The 18,091-nt window shown below is 38.0% G+C and overlaps 1 protein-coding gene across 1 annotated transcript; it reads left to right on the top strand.

Moving 5' to 3' along the window:
• Positions 1 to 942, top strand: LOC142844942 (olfactory receptor 4K3-like). Its single transcript, XM_075963718.1, has one exon. It carries the CDS (start codon positions 4 to 6, stop codon positions 940 to 942), a length of 939 nt encoding a protein of 312 aa, XP_075819833.1. The 5' UTR covers positions 1 to 3.
• The last annotated feature ends 17,149 nt before the right edge of the window (positions 943 to 18,091 follow it).

Genomic DNA, 18,091 nt, shown 5'->3' with positions numbered 1-18,091 from the left:
ATAATGGTTGGAGACAATCAGACTTGGGTGTCAGAATTTATACTTTTTGGACTTTCCCAGTCACAGAATGTCCAGGTTTTACTCTTCGTGATGTTCTTGATACTTTATCTCTTTATTGTGTCTGGAAATATTATCATCATTGTCTTAATTACCACTGACCACCATCTCCATTCTCCCATGTACTTCTTGTTGGCCAACCTGTCCTTTGTTGATATGTGGCTTTCCTCAAACACAACTCCTAAGATGGTATCAGACTTTCTCAGGGAGAACAAGACCATTTCCTTTGCTGGCTGCATGACCCAGGTCTTCTTTACTCATTGCATTCCCGCAGGAGAGATGGTGTTATTAGTGGCAATGGCTTATGACCGCTATGTGGCCATCTCTAAACCACTTCATTACTTCACCATTATGAACCTGAAAAGATGCACTGGGTTGGTGTTGATTTCCTGGACTACTGGCTTTATTCATGCCATGAGTCACCTGGTAGTGATTGTGGAGCTGCCTTTTTGTGGCCCCAATGAAATAGATAGCTATTTCTGTGACACGCCATTACTGATCAAGCTAGCTTGCATGGATTCTCATGATTTGGGTATCCTAATGAATACTGGCTGTGGGATTGTGGCAGTAACCTGCTTTACTCTGTTGCTCATTTCCTACACATGTATCCTCATCACTGTTCGCCAGAGCTCTAAATCTGGTGCGTCTAAAGCTCTGTCCACATGCAGTGCCCACATCACAGTGGTGATGATATTTTTTGTCCCCTGCATCTTCATCTATGTGTGGCCACTCAAGTCCACCTGGTTTGACAAATTTCTTGCTGTATTTTACTCTGTTTTTACACCTCTCCTAAACCCAGCTATTTATACACTGAGAAATAAAGAGATGAAAAATGCTATGACAAGATTCATAAGCAAGTACATTGGTGCTAAGGGAAATTCCTGAAACTGAATGAAATAGATTTAAAATCAGGAAATAAAATTTTGTAATAATTTGCCTATGCATATATAATTTAACATGTTCAAAAGAATATGATATTTTGCTGACCTTCCATGAAAACACTGTGAAACTTAAATATAAAAATGAATGTTTTTTTTGTATGCAGGAATGCCATTAAACTGTTCAACGTCTTTAATAAAGTTTACCTTAACATTTATTGAGCAAACTCATATGTTTAAATTTGTGTATTCCATCTTTGTGTATTTTGTATGAGTATAATTCTATACACTATCACATGCCCCAAACTGTTCAATTTCTTTGCCAATTAGCCATAGTCATCACCTTTGCTTTATATCAGTTCACTAATGTGGTGGGAAGAAAAACTGAAGCAAAGTAGAAACCAAAGTTATTACTCCACAAAATTGCAGTGGACTATACTTTTTAAATTTTAAATCACCTGAATAAAGCATAATAATAAAGCATAGCAACAAATTTTAATGAGATTTCTAAATTATCTCTATCTGAGACTAAAATTACTTCATTAAATTATTTATTATTGTATAATATCCTAAAATATAATCTATATGAGTACTGTGTCCATAAGTTGCCTGATTAATTATTAAAACTATTGTACTTAATTCAGTGATCAACACACTTCGACATTTAGAGACATATTTGTTAAGTACTTTACAATTCTATTAATCAGCACAGTTGCAGATGTCTCTTAAACATTTCAAAATTGCTTATAAATGAAGGGGCTCTAGGTAGCCCCAGTATGGCAAACATGGCACTGACAGTTCTTGTCCTTCTCTTCAATTCCTTCTGTCCTAAAAACCATTAGATTAAATTTCTAAAGCTAGCCATGTGGTTTATTCTTTTATTTGTTCACTCCCTCTTACTGATGTTGATATACAAGGTCTATCTACCAAAGTACTTAACTCCAGCAATGAAAAGCCCCCTTTGGCTGCCCTAATTAACATGCACAATTAAAATTAAACACTTCATCTTAACAGGAGGTCCCCCCTTTTCACTTTATAAACTGTCATTTTCCTATAGGCCATGCCTGTTCCCTTTCCTTTCAGAGGCCTTCCTTTGTGTCCCTTAGGACAAATCTCTCCCTCCTGCCCCCCTCTTATTTCCTGCCTTTTGTCTGCCTGGGGCAAATAAATCTCCTTAGTGCTGCAAACTGATCTTTGGGTTTCTTGTGCTGATACTGGTACCTTTAATAAGGCAGAGTAAACAAGGAGAAGTTTGAGTTAGAAGACTAACTGTCCTTGGTTCAGCAATTTCAGGGATCTCTGGGTTGTGTCCTGATGACCCGATGCCAAGTTTTTGTTTTTTTTTCTTTTTTGAGCTTCGTTGTTCCTGGAATTTTAGTCTTAGATTCCATTAAGAATTTCTCCATAAGGGGTCCTTCCGAATCCTCAGGGCAACTAAGCGAGCAGGAGTTCCTTTGTTTCACTAGCCTGCCTGCACCAAGCAAGGTAGGCGCATTGTTTACGAGCTACCCAGCCAGCATGGGGACCTGATCTTGGCGCCAGGAGAGCCAACCTTGGGGTGAGTTTCTGACCCCACAGCACCAGCCCGGGACAGGGAACTCAGGGGTTCCTCAACCCCATATCCTTCGTGGGCTCTCTGCAGGGCCTCTACTCCCTGCATACTGCCTCTTTCTTCCTATCCCACCCAGCTTGCACCCAGAACCCTCCCCACCTCGGCCCCCCTGCACTCTTTGGGCACATAACATCACCCAGCTCAGCCTGTCTGGGCACTGGGTCCTTCTGAGTCCTCGGGGCAGCCATGCGGGCGGGAGTTCCTTTGTTTCGCTGGCATGTCTGCACCAAGCAAGGTGGGCGCTTGTTTGCAAGCTACCCAACCAGTACGAAGACCTGATCTCGGTGCCAGGAGAGCAAACATTGGGCACGGAGACCTGATCTCGGCACCAGGAGAGCCATCACTGGAAAGAGCCATCACTGGGAAGGTACAGCAGTAGGCAGGGAGACCTGATCCTGTAGAAGAAGATCCATAGGGGAGCATTCAGAGGAAGAGATGGGCAGGCGCCAATGCAAGAATTCACCCAACAATCTGAAAAGCAACATGAAGCCACCAGAAACCAGCGACCTCACAACGGGAGGACATGAACAACTTAATCAAGAAGAAGTAGAAAAGATTGACTTTATGAAAGTGATTAACACCCTTAAACAGCATGTAAAGAATGCCCTTATAGAAATGGATGAGAAATATAACAGAAAATTTGAAGAATTGAATAAATCAGTGAATGATACCCTTGGAAACCAAGGATAAACAATAAAAACAGATAATGGAAACAGTTCAAGACTTAAAACCTGAAACGGAGGCAAAGAAGAAAACACAAACAGAGGGCCGGCTGGGCATGGAAAATTTAAGTAAACAAACAGAGACTACAGAAACAAGCATAACCAACAGAAAACAAGAGATAGAAGAAAGAATCTCAGATTCTGAAGACACCATAGAGAAAATAAACACACTGATCAAAAAAAAACCCAGCAAGTCCAACAAACTCATCACAAAACATTCAGGAAATATGGGACACAATAAAAAGACCAAACATAAGAATAATAGGAGTAGAAAAAGGAGAAGAAGTGCAGCTCAATGGTCCAGAAAATATATTTAATAAAATTATAGAAGAAAACTTTCCCAACCTAAAGAAAGATATACCTATGAAGGTTGACAAAGCATACAGAACACCGAATAGTCTGGATCAAAAAAAAAATCCCCTCGCCATATAATAATCAAAACACAAAGCATACAGAATAAAGAAAGAATATTAAGAGCTGCAAAGGAAAAAGGCCAAGTTACTTATAAAGCTGAACCTATCAGACTTACACCTGACTTCTCTATGGAAACCATGAAAGCAGGAAGGTCCTGGATAGATGTACTGCAGAAACTGAGAGACCATGGATGCAAGCCCAGACTACTATACCCAGCCAAGCTTTCGTTCACTATAAATGGAGAAAATAAAATTTTTCAGGATAAAAACAAATTTAAACAATACGTAGCCACAAATCCAGCCTTACAGAAAATAATAGAAGGAAAATCACTAACCAAGGAGTCCAACAATGGCCACAATAACTCAGACATCTAGAGACCCTTCACCAACACAACTCAAAAAGGGAAAGACAAAAAACCTACTACTAAAAAGTGACCAGAGTTAACAACCACTGGTCATTAATATCACTTAATGTCAATGGTCCCACTCACCAATAAAAAGGCACAGGCTAAGAGATTGGATAAGAAAACAGGATCCAACATTCTGCTGTTTACAAGAAACACACCTCAACCACCAAGACAAACACCTACTCAGAGTAAAGGGCTGGGAAAAGGCTTATCAAGCAAATGGACCTAAGAAACAAGCAGGTGTGGCCATACTAATCTCTATCAAAGTTGACTTCAAACTTAAATCAATCAGAAGAGATGGAGAGGGACATTTTATACTCATAACAGGAACAATTCATTAGGATAAAGTCTCAATCCTGAATATCTATGCCCCTAATATAAAAGCACCCATGTACATAAAAGATACATTGCTAAAACTCAAGGCAGCCATCAAACTGCACACACTAATAGTAAGAGACTTCAACACTCCTCTCTCACCAATGGACAGGTCAATCAGACAGAAACCTAACAGAGAAATAAGAGAATTAATGGAGGTAATGAAGCAAATGGACTTAACAGACATCTATAGAACATTCCACCCAAATAGGAAAGAATATACCTTCTTCTCTGCAGCTCATGGAACCTTCTCGAAAATCGACGACATAGTCGGTAATAAAGCAAATATCCACAGTTACAAAAAAATATTAGTAACCACCTGTGTCTTACCAGATCACCATGGATTAAAGTTAGAATTCAACAACAATGCTACCTCCAGAAAACCTACAAACTCATGGAAACTGAACAGTCAACTACTGCACCATACCTGGATTAAGGAAGAAATAAAGAAAGAAATTAAAGTCTTACTGGAATTCAATGAAAATAAAAAAAACAACATACTCAAACTTATGGGACACTTTGAAAGCAGTCCTAAGAGGAAAGTTCATAGCACTAAGTGCCCACATAAAGAAAACAGAGAAAGCACACATTGGAGACTTAACGGCGCACCTGAAATCTCTAGAAAAAAAAAAGAAGCAGACTCACCTGGGAGGAGGCGAAGACTGGAAATAATCAAACTGAGGGCTGAAATCAACAAAATAGAAACACAGAAAACAATCCAAAGAATCAATGAAACAAAAAGCTGGTTCCTGGAGAAAATCAACAAGATTGACAAACCCCTACACAAACTAATCAAATGGCAGAGAGAGAATTTGCAAATTAATAAGATCAGAAATGAAAAAGGGGACATAACCACAGACACAGAGGAAATTCAGAGAATCATTAGATCTATCTACAAAAGCCTGCATGCCACAAAACTGGAAAATGTAAAGGAAATGGACACTTTTTTAGATAAATACCATATACCAAAGTTAAACCAGGACCAGGTGAACAATATAAATAGACCTATTAGTCAAAAAGAATTAGAAGCGGTTATCAAAAACCTCCCTACCAAAAAAAGCCCAGGACCAGGTGGTTTCAATGCAGAATTCTACCAGAACTTCCAAGAAGACCTAATACCTATACTCCTTAATGTATTTCACAATATAGAAACAGAAGAGGCATTGCCAAAATCCTTTTATGAAGCAACAGTTACTGTGATACCAAAACCACACAAAGACTCAACCAAGAAAGAGAATTATAGGCCAATCTCACTGATGAACATCGAAGCAAAAATCCTCAACAAAATACTGGCAAACCAAATCCAAGAACACATTAGAAAAATTATCCATTATGATCAAGTAGGCTTCATCCCAGAGATGCAGGGATGGTTCAACATATGAAAATCTATCAATGTAATCCATCATATAAATAAACTGAAAGAAAAAACTTTATTATCATTTCATTAGATGCTGAAAAAGCATTTGACAAAATTCAACATCCCTTTATGATAAAATCTTGGAGAGATTAGGGATACAAGTGTCATACCTAAATATAATAAAAGCTATATAGAGCAAGCCGTCAGCTAACATCAAATTAAATAGAGATAAACTCAAAGCCATTCCACTAAATTCAGGAACACGACAAGGCTGTCCACTCTCTCCATATCTCTTCAATATAGTGCCTGAAGTTCTAGAAATAGCAATAAGACAACATAAGGGGATCAAGGGGATTCAAATTGGAAAGGAAGAAGTTAAACTTTCGTTATTTGCTGATGGAGGAAGGTCATTGGTTAAATAAAAAGAAACTGCTTGGTCCTCATTGGTTAGAAGATAGGTGGGAGGAGTAAAAAGAACAGAACGCTGGGAGGAAGAGGAAGTGAGCTCAGACTCCACAGCTCTCCTCTCGGGAGCAGACGCCTCATAGAGACACCATGCTCCCCGCTCCCGGGCAGACACACACGATGAAACAAGCCGCCAGGTCAGACATGCTGAGTCTTTCCCGGTAAAACCGGTGCACACAGATTATGAGAGATGGGTTAATTGGGATATCAGAATTAGCCAGTAAGGGCTAGAGCTAAAGGGCCAAGCAGTGATTAAATGAATACAGTTTGTGTGTTGTTATTTCGGGCATAAGTTAGCCATGCAGGCGGCTGGGGTGTTGGGAATGCAGCCCCGCCGCCCTTATTACTACAGAAATTTGCAGATGAAATGACCCTATCCTATAACAATACTGATGAATTTCTTGCATATCACCATAGAACCTTCATCTGGTGATGGATGGAGATAGAGACAGAGACCCACACTGGAGCACTGGACTGAGCTTCCAGGGTCCCAATGAGGAGCAGAAGGAGGGAGAACATGAGCAAGGAAGTCAGGACCACGAGGGGCACACCCACCCACTGAGACAGTGGGGCTGATCTATTGGGAGCTCACCAAGGCCAGCTGGACTGTGACTGGAAATGCATGGGATAAAACTGGAATCTCTGAACACAGCGAACAATGAGGGCTGATGAGAAGCCAAGGACGATGGCATGGGATTTGGATCCTACTTAATATTCTGGCTTTGTAGAAGCCTAGCCAGTTTGGATGTTCACCTTCCTAGATATGGACGGAGGGGGGAGGACCTTGGACTTTCCACAGGGCAGGGAACCCTGACTGCTCTTTGGACTGGAGAGGGAGGGGGAGAGGAATGGGGGGAGGGGGAGAAGGGTGGGAGGAGGGGGAGGGAAATGGGAGGCTGGGAGTAGGCCGAAACTTTTTTTCCTTTTTTTTCAATAAAAAAAATAAAAAAGCAAAACAAAAAGTATTTCTCCATGAGACAAAATGTTATATAATATGCTATCTCTTAATGGGCATTCTTTTTCTCTGTAATCTTGGTTCTTCGATTTTCTTCTTTCCTTGTTTCTTATTCTCCTGTCTTGTTTTTCTTCACCCCCGTCCTTTCTGGCCTTTCTCTTTGACAATCTATATTTGGCATAAACATACATTTCCTTGTACTCAAATTTTGTTGATTGTCTCAAAATCATTAATGACAATTGGCTTGATCAAGTAAGGAGCTTGGCAAAACTCATTGTTGAAATGTTTAATGTCTTTGCAGGCTTTCAATCTGTACTCTCTTCATATCTACCTTTTACTTCTTGAATTTGGTAGTTATTTCAAACAATTTTTTCAATTGAGGATTCCATGATTGATTTTATATTAGTCAATATGCATAGTAGTTTTTTGCACAATTCTGTCTCACTTCTCTTTCATTAGTCAGACAATCTTTACTAATTAAACTCATTACTTAACTTGTAATTCATTTTCTCCATATGATATGAATCTTGATCTTTGTTTGCAACTTCTCTGCTTATATAACTACTTTAAATTTATGAAAAACTCTTGCCCACTAATGTTAGCTTACTAGGTTCATTCTAAGTGAAACAATCCCATTTTTGTGAATGCTGTTATGTTCTTATGCTTAAACGTTTCTTACTGATCATTAGCATGGGAGTATATCATTTATATTCATATTGTTTATTTCTTGTTATTGGCAGATTGTTCACTTTTTTTCTGTTTTTTTTTGCTTTGTCATAACAGAAATCATTTAGGCATTTTAAAGTATGACATGAAAAGTTGTTTGTAGCTGTGGATGGTTCTTCTTTCTCTGCAACTTCATTCTCTTGGTCTATTATTAAATATTGACATTAGGTACATTGTAGTCCAAACATAATATTTAAATGTAATTTTCGCTTGTATATGTTTTAGCATGAAAATATCTAAAATATTTATTGCAAATATGGTTTTCATCTTATGCATAAAACTTTGCTAATTTTCTATTTGGTTTTTGAGTTTATAACAGTGACATTTTTTTGCCATTACATCAGTTTAAAAACATATGTATAAAATTCTAAAGGAACACAATCTTAGAACAATGTCATTCCCATGACCCATCACTACCACAGAAGGAGTCTGTCAGGGTGCAATGTAGATATAAACAAAGCTGGGTGTCCACTCAGGCTGCTTTCCTGGATCTCAGTGGTACCACAGAATGTTGCTGGACTTGTTGTTCACTTTGGCCAATTTGCCTTTACATTTCAATCATATTCAATCATATATAGCATTCAGTATTTACATGCATTTGAACAGAGAAAGCATAAGATGTGTTACAAAAATGACATTTATGGAGTAATGTGTCAGAAAGAACTCTGTACTTCGATTGTCTTTATGTCATTAGCTACTTTTTAGAAGAACAGTCCCAGGAGTAATTTGAAGTTTAATGAAAATGCTCTTGCCAGATGTATGAGAACACTTTGACAGAAATGAACAAGTCCCAGAATGACAGGAGTAGACATAGAACACATCTGGCCCAGAGTACCAATGACCAGGAAGCTATTATAAAGTATAATGACTATCTCCATTTTTGTTCTTTAACATTACAGGGAACAGGGCTTTGCTTATTTAATATGGGTGGACACAGTGCAGTTTATATATATTAAGGCTTTCTAAATATATGTCCAGATCTTGTATTTATTTGGATCTGTTCTCATAATCATAACAGTTACTTAACTCATATAATGACCATTATTATATAAATATTTAAATTATCAATGTTGGAGTATAATTAATATACCTTTTCTTATCTACTTTTTAAATAATTTAATGTAAAATCATAATTAATTTACACATGTATTTTTATTAGAAATATGTTATAAATTTATGCATTATGAAGATAGTAACACATGCTTCAAAATATTTGTACAGTTTTTATACAGATTCACATCTTCAATTCATTTTTACATTATTCTGTGATATGATGAATAAATCCAATATTCCTTTTCTACATCACACAATTTTTCCAACCCATTTATTAACAGCTCCTTTATTTTACCATTGATTAGAATTTTCTTCTTTTTTAATGTACTTGTGGATATTTCATCCTAGTTGTTTCATTTGAGAAGGTTAATTTTAACCATTTTATATATGAATTTCCATTTTTTATTCACTGATTCATATAATAATTCATTCAACTAAGTTGCTTGTTTATTATATTCAACTTTAGCCTATTTCCATGACAAATTATTAGAAATATTAAAAGTTGTCAGAATCACTGCTTTTTTTGAAAACTTATAGTCTCCTTTGCTTCTCTTTTGAATTTAGAAAACTTCACTGTGATGACAGAGTATGTGCACATTAGTATGACATAAATATACACATTTGTACCTAAATGAACACATTCCAATTATATCTATAATGTACCATGCTGTAGGAATTCCTACTGCCAGTAGCTTTTAAGTTACCCTCCCACTTGGACATGTAAAGTGTACATCTGACTCTTTACTGGCTGTGGAATTCAGTTGCTGTTCTCTATTCCACCAGAGGATATTGATTTTGAGTCTACCCCTAAATAAATAACACTCTATTATTCTCAATTCTGAGCTATTGTGGGATTTCTTTTAAGCATCCTTTTTCATCTGATGCCCCACATGGATTCCAACTCCAGACCTACCAGGTGGACAGCATAAAGGCCTAACTGGTCCATGTCCCAGAAAGTCTCCCAACCCTGCCTGCTTGGCTTGTTTTTACCTAAGTTGTTTTTGGAGAACCCCTGCCACACTGAAGCTTACTGCTTGAAGTGACTTGGAAATTTCCCAAGTGCACACTAACCCCATGACCCAACTGTCTCATTCCCTGGTGCAGTTCCCTGGCATGGTTCCTTGCCGCATGGCATCTTGTATAGGCTTCTGGTTTATGTTCCATACCCGTGAGTTCTGGGCTTCTTGCTTCATGTATGAAATTGATTTAATTGGTTTTAACTTGTCAAGCAAAGCATATTTCTCAGTATTTAACCAGTACCAAGGTGGGAAACTAAAGCAGCTCAGTACCATTTCTGTCACCACCGGTTGCATTGCTATTAATCTCGACTCTATAACCATGATGTATTATCTTTAACCAAACAGGTGGAAGACCATGATGTATTATCTTTAAAGGAGAAACTTCTGACCTTAGAATCACATGTGCAGAATGAGGACCAGAGACTAGCTGCCTCAATGAAATCACTAGAAATATATACAGCCCAGGAGATTCAGGCTTCACAAAAGACAATAATAAAAAGATTTGAAATGAATGAGGAAATTATTCGAGCTGATGAACAGGGAAAGAAGGTACAAGGACAGGATTCAACATTGCCAGCAGCTGTCAGAGATGACTTACCCAGGGTTTTAGCTTCCTGCCCTGTAAACTACTCTGACATATCATTGAGTTCTAAAGACCCAAAAGGATCAAAAGAAGGTAGATGGATACCTATAGGAATAAATAATCTAAAAGAAATTAAGCAAGCTGTCATAATTTATGGGTTGCGTTCCACATTTGTTAGGGAGATGATAAAGGCATAGTCTTCTAGCATTAAGGCAACACCACATGACTGGCTTCAATTGTTTTCAGCAATCCTGGATGATGGACCCCAGTTGGTGTTTAGTTGTTATTTCAAGGAAGAGACTAAAATTTTAAAACAACAGGGAAAAGCAAAAGGACTCGAGACTTCCCAAGATCAAACACTTTGTGAGGGCACTTATGCTGATCCACAGGTTCAAGACCTTTACAATGAACAAATCTTGTCACTATGCCACAAAGCAGTCTTAAATGCTTGGAACAGGATTCAAGAACCAGGAAAACAAATTGAATCATATACCAGGGTTAAACAAGGCCAGTGAGAACCCTTTACTGACTTTTTACAAAGATTAACTAAGGCTGTACAAATAGGAATAAGAGACCCAGATGAGACTTATTGAATCTCTGGCTTTTGAAAATGCCAATTTAGAATGCAAAAAGATACTTGCATCTTTAAAGATTAGATCAGCACCTACGGATAAATCCTATATACAATGAACATTGAAACATTTGACTATTATACTGAATCTTGGGTAAGGGAAGCAATTTCCAAAGAAACAAGGAGACATCAAAATGCCAAATGTTTTAATTGTGGTAGAATAGGACATCTGAGAAGGGATTATAGACAAGGAATTTCTAGGAATAATATCTTCTCTGGGAATGTCAAGAATAGGAGGGCTCAGCCTTCAGGTATATGTAGAAGGTATGGCAAAGCCCGACATTGTACCAATAAATGCAGATAACAAAAGAGACAAGGCAATGTAATACCATCAGGAAACTCTGTGAGGGGTGCCTCACAGACCCCTAAGCCAAAAGTGGCCCAGTCATTCCCAGTCACTGTGGAAGACATGTCTCACCAGGAAAATTAAAAAATCCAGAGCGTTCTGTAAAAGACCATACTTTTCTGGATAATGGTATAAACATAGAGGATAAACAATATCTACACAAAAAATTAATGATCACCCTTAAGTAAATTAAAAGTGATAGCTTTGTAGTGTTTTGATTAAATTTTGAATGAACGTGATAAAATGTAAATTACTCTGATAAATGAAATTGGAAAATAATTAGGTGGGGATATATCAGTGTTTTTAATAACACTATAGATTACAACTAAGTATGGAAATTTTACACATATGTATTTATCAGGTAAGAAGAAATAGATGAAGATGCCAAAAATATTATACCTTTCCCTTATAATTCAATGTAATTTAAAAATCAATTTCTCACATTTCTAGTTATTGTACTCAAAGTCTGTTTTTGATAAAGAAAAAACATTTAATTGGGTAGCTTACACTTTAGACTTTTAGTTCAGTGGAACAGTCACTGGTTCTTGAGCTGTGTAGGGTTCTCCTGGCATCTATCTTGAATTCTCCTGGTGAAGGTATAGATCCATGGTGGTTGGCTTCTTTGGGACATGGTTTCCACATATGAACAGTCCATGTTGGCTGCCATTGAATATGTGGTAGTGGTCACTCTCCAGGACAGACTGGGTGTCTTGGGCTTCTTTTGGTGAATGTAGAGCAAATCATGGTAATGGGACTGAGCAGAAATAGGACAATTCTGTTGTCTCTGTTCTTCCTATTTCTCAAACATCCACTGCTGTCTGGGTGACCAGCCTCTAGCCACACAAGGCTTTGACAGGAGTCCATGGAGTCGGTGAGGCCAATCCTTTCTATCTGAGGGGGACTAAGGAAAGGGGCACTCACATACTCTCTTGATGATTTCTTTCTTTATTCTTTCTGTTTTTTATTCTCTCTTTCTCATTACATCTTGTTTTAGAGTTTTTATACCACAACAGAATCTTCCAGGCAGTATAAGAGTCAAACAATTGCATTACATTCTTCAAGTGAATGATTATAGGTAAAAACATGTTTTTCATCTCCCTCACATGATTAAAAATTTTCTGTGTCACCAATGAGAGCCACCTATCCCAAGAACCCACATACATCCATACCTAAGCAACTTGTTATAGATTAACCACATGGCATGCAAGGTGTTTTTGTCAGGTTTTATACTGTCAGGCTGCATTTTGTAGTTACAAAGAAAGGGCAAATTACTTTATTACTCATCTTGAAATGTAAAGTTATAAGGAATTTTAAATAAATTACAATCCTAAATTTTATGTATGAAAAGAATCAGTCAGCTATACTTTAAATTGTTAGGGTATATATACATTTGTTAATTGTTTTATTTTTATAACAGGAGATTGAGGGCATAAATGAGTATAAGGAATTTATCATCACTTTTGGTCATCAGCGGAACCTATCAAGAAGAGTACATCAGCCAGTAATAACTGTGCTTTGTTGTTCATGTTCCTTCACCTTAATGAATTCTGCATTCAACTATGTGCTTTTCTAAAACTTTAGATTGTCTTCTTGGGTTTTCCACCTTAAAGTTATTTAACAGAAACATCTTGGACTAACTTTGTTATTTTCAAAGCATTGGTTCATTTGTGATGCTCTGCTAGACTTCTATACACCTCTCCCAACATTAAGTTAAAAGAGCGTAACTAGTTGGGGTATAGTAACTCAATTGTTAATCATTACCTTGAGCCACAATACATGTAGCTCCTTAGGTGAGACTCACAGACCCTGGCTATGAACTGTATCCTGATATTTATTTTATTCATCAAACTCAGTATAAGATACCATTATTATTATACACACTATTACAGGAAGTGGAGATCTCGCACATCCACACACACTGTGTTAGATACCAGAAAAAGAGAGCCACAACAAACCTGTAAAGGCACAACAGATGCAAAAGATATTCCAGGGTCTGTAGTCCTGTAATCTTGCCTAAATGAAATTGGCCTATCTGAAGATTCCCTTCCGGTGGGCTGATACCTGGAACTTCAATTGCAACAAGCTGCTTCTCTGGCATGACCCACAGCAAGCATGCCAGAGGCAACTGGGATACCTGGACAAAATTGCCATTCTACAATGGGTCCAGCAGAATATCACCCACTTTGGAGGCAATCATAGCCAGGTCACTATTTTTGGTGAGTCTGCAGTTGACAAAAATGTATCTTCCCACATTGTGTCACCCATGTCCCAAGGACTCTTCCATGGTGCTATAATGAAAATGGGAGTCTCCTTGATTTCTGCCCTCATCTCCAATACCTCTGAGGTCTATACAGTGAGTGCCCTCTATCATGCATTCCTGAGCCTAACAATACAACCCTTATATATTAGTACTCTGGTATTCTGTTCTATGGAAAAAAACAAGGATCAAAGGAAATTTCTTCTTTGCATTAGTTTCTGAGAGACTTAAGTTTAGAATCCACTACTCTCTGCTTTCTTTATGCTGACTATGATATGTAATCAGCAAGACTGTACTCAGCAGTTTCATCATTGACAAAAAGAAGTATGCATGAGTTGGAGAGCTATGTCAATATAAAATTACTTGCTATTCAAAGGTGATTACCTGAGTTCAAATATTTAGAACTCATAAAATGTTTGATAGAGTGATATGTGGTCCTTCTCTCTTTGTGCTGCTTTTTTGGTTAATGAATAAAGAAACTAACTTGGCCTATTGATAAAGCAGAACTTAGATAGACAGAGAAGATGGGACTAAATGCTGGGAGGAAGAAGGGCAGAGTCAGAGAAAAATGCCGTAGACCCACTGCTGGAGATAGATGTGCTGAGACTTTGCTGGTAGGCCACGGCCACATGATGATACACAGATTAATAGAAATGGGCTCAATTAATATGTAAGAGTTAGCCAATAAGAAGTTAGAACTAATGTTAGAACAGTGATTTATATAATACAGTTTCTGTGTGATTATTTCGGTTCTGGACAGCCAGGACAAACAAGTGCCCTTCCTGTTACAGATATGTGTCTATAATCCTATTGTTTCTATGGCTTAATAGGAGGCAGAGACAGAAGAACTCCTGGAGTGTACCAGGTGGTGTAACCTAGTACAGGCTGTAACAAACCAAATGACATGATGTCAAGCAAGCTTGACACCCAAAATCATCTGTTACAAGGGGAACGGGCCCTTTCTTTATCACTGCTGCCCAGCTAGCTTGGCCCCCAAAATAACCACATAGAAACTATATTCATTAAAACACTGCTTGTCCCATTAGCTCTAGTTTCTTATTGGCTAGAATTAAATTACAACTTAATTTAATCCATTTCTATTAATCTCTGTAATGCCACTTGAAGGTGGCTTACCGGCAAAACTCTAACCATTGTCTGTCTCAGGCAGGAGATCCCTGGCATCTCCCACTGTGCCCTTCTTCCTAACATCCTGTTCTGTCTTCTCTGCCTACCTAAGTTCTGCCCTATCAGGCCCAACCATTGTCTGTCTCAGGCAGGAGATCCCTGGCATCTCCCACTGTGCCCTTCTTCCTAACATCCTGTTCTGTCTTCTCTGCCTACCTAAGTTCTACCCTATCAGGCCCAAAGCATTTTCTTTATTCATTAACCAATGAAAGCAGCACATGAACAGAAGAACCTCCTACACTGATCATCTTCTATTCTTTACATAAAAATTGTGGTAGTCACATGCTTTTACTCACATATGAACACACACTTAATCATATACATACACTCTCATAAGATTTTAAAAAAAGGGAAATAACTAGTATCATGTTCTTTCTGACTATCTCCCTTGAGCAACAGATATGTAGTCAAAAGTTCATACCTACTCCAGTCTACACGTAGCAGCATACAATGAGATATGAACGGCATTTAGTTGGAATTGGGGACTCTTCCATCTGCCTTGAAGGATGAGACAGCTCCTGCCTGGTCCTTTTACAGATGGTGACCAATATATCTGGATGTGCACCTGTGGAGTCAGAGGGCTTGTTGTGCTGCTCATAGGACATAACTGAAGAGGAGATTCTGGCTATTAAAAATGTGGGAAGAGTTATACATCTTAGAGTATGGAGACAAGAGAGTGTGAGAAGTCAGTCTATAATATTATAAAAAAATTCTCCACCTTTACATCTTCATGTCTTTTTGTTCTAGTTGCAAATTTAACAGCAAGATAGGCTAGTCTAGGCAAAGGATCTCTTCTAGAGCAGGGATGGGATATGGATAAGCATCCTGAGATAAATTTAGAAAATTGGGGAGGTAACTTAGTGGCCTGAACAGGAATACCTATGGGATTGACCTTCAGTATTGACCTTTAATACCCCTCAGGTTTTCAGGATCATCCCTGGAGTTTTAGATGGGGAGTTCTTACATGAACACTCCTTGGAGTTGTTGGCCTTTGAAGATTTTTCACACTGTCCCCAATATCATTGGTGTCAATAGTGGTGAGTATGGTTGGGCCATCCACATGTGAGGTGCAGGTACCATCTCTGGGAGTACTGGGGTTCATCTGGTAAGTGGCAGAAACTCAGCGGTATGTAGATTCAGGTTCATCCTATCCTATACTTATGACTACCATTCATATCCCAGTTCAACTATGATCACACCATGAAGGATATAAGGAGAGAAACCATTCAGGCTCTTCTGAAGAAGACAGCACTACAGAATGTGAGATTTTTTTATATAATTATTTTTCCTATACTTTTTATTTTTTAAAGAAAAAACTAACTTTTTTTCACTTTACATACCATCCTAGTTCCCACTCCCTCCACTTCTCCCATTCTCAACACCTACCAGGATATCCCACTCTCTAGGCCCTCCACTACTTGCATTGGATTCTCTATCCAGTACGCAGACAAGTTTGCTTCAGGTAGGCTGCTCCAGCACAACCATACCATTCACCAGACACTGAAAGCTAAAAGTCCCACTCTGCCCTCAAATCCTCCTATTTCCCAAGCAACCTCAGAGGAATGTTGAAACACAAGTTGCAACTACACAGAGGACCAAGAGAGATGACCAAGAGAGGAATTATGAAGCATAAGTTGTGAGTCTACAGAGGAGACTAAGAGAGAAGAACAAGATAGAGATCCAAGAGAGACCTCAGTGGCTCCCTGAGACACAGACACTGACAGTACAGAGCAGACCATGAACAGTTACCAAAGACACAAACAGCCACTGCAAGGATTGGACCAAGAGGCAAAGACACTGTCAGCACCGGCTGATAGAAGAGATGGGTAGGCCCCAATGCAAAAATTCATCCAACAGCCTAAGAAGCAAAATGGTAACACCAGAAGCCAAAGGTCATATAACAGGAAGACTTGGGCATCTTAACACAGAAGAAACAGAATAAAATTATTTAAAATATAACTTTATGAGGATGCTGTAGACCTTCAAGGAGAAAATGAAAAATTTACTAAAGAAATGGTGGAAAAGATAAATAAAAAATTGGAATAAATATATCTTTCAAAGAAACCCAATCAAACCAAGAAAAAAAATAAAACAATCAAATGGGTAAAGCAAACAAAATATAGGCAAGAAGAAAAAAAAACAGAGTGAATTATGGATATGGAAATCTGGGTAAATAAATGGGAACTACAGAGGCAAGCATAACCAACAGAATACAAGAGATGTAAGAGAGAATCTCAGATGTTGAAGATACTATAGAGGAAATAGATTCATTGGTCAAGGAAACATTAAAACCAACAAAATCTTAACAAAACCATCTAGGAAATTTGGGACACCACAAAAAACTAAGCCCAAGAATAATACAGATAGAAGAAGGAGAATAAATCTAGCTCAAAGGCACAGAAAATATATTCAACAAAATTATAGAAGAAAACTTTCCAAACCTAAAATAGGATATCCCTATGAAGGTACAAGAAGTTTACAGGGCACCAAAAGAACTGGACCAAAAAAAAAATTACCCTCACCACATAATATCAAAACACAAGCGTACAGAGTAAAGAAAGATTATTAAGAGCTGCAAAGGAAAATGGTCAAGTAACATATAAAAGTAGACCTATTACAATTACAACTAACTTCTCAATGGAAACCATGAAAGTCAGAAGGCCCTTGAATGATGTGCTGCAGACACTAACAAACCACGGATGCAAGCCCAAACTATTATATCCAGTAAATCTTTCAGTCACCATCAGTGGAGAAAATAATATATTCTATGACAAAACCAAATTTAAACAATAACTATACATAAATTGAGCCCGACAGTAAGTACTAGAAAGAAAACCCCAACCCAAGGAAGCTAACTGCAGCCTCAGAAACAAAAGTAATAAATAACCTCACACCACCAAAACCAAAGGAAAGAAACACACAAACACTACCACCAAAAATATAACAGGAATTAGCAATCACTGGTCATTAATATATTTTAATATCAATGGACTCAATTCACCTATACAAAGACACAGTCAAAGAGAATAGATATGAAAGCAAGATCCATC

Source organism: Microtus pennsylvanicus, chromosome 2, assembly GCF_037038515.1.
Source record: "Microtus pennsylvanicus isolate mMicPen1 chromosome 2, mMicPen1.hap1, whole genome shotgun sequence".
Taxonomy (NCBI): Eukaryota; Metazoa; Chordata; class Mammalia; order Rodentia; family Cricetidae; genus Microtus; species Microtus pennsylvanicus.
The sequence above is the reverse complement of the archived record's forward strand: the minus strand, read 5'-3'. Positions and strand labels throughout refer to the sequence as shown.

Bases quoted from the DNA above. Each gene is read 5' to 3' on its own strand.
- LOC142844942 (XM_075963718.1), top strand. From the start codon at position 4: ATGGTTGGAGACAATCAGACTTGGGTGTCAGAATTTATACTTTTTGGA.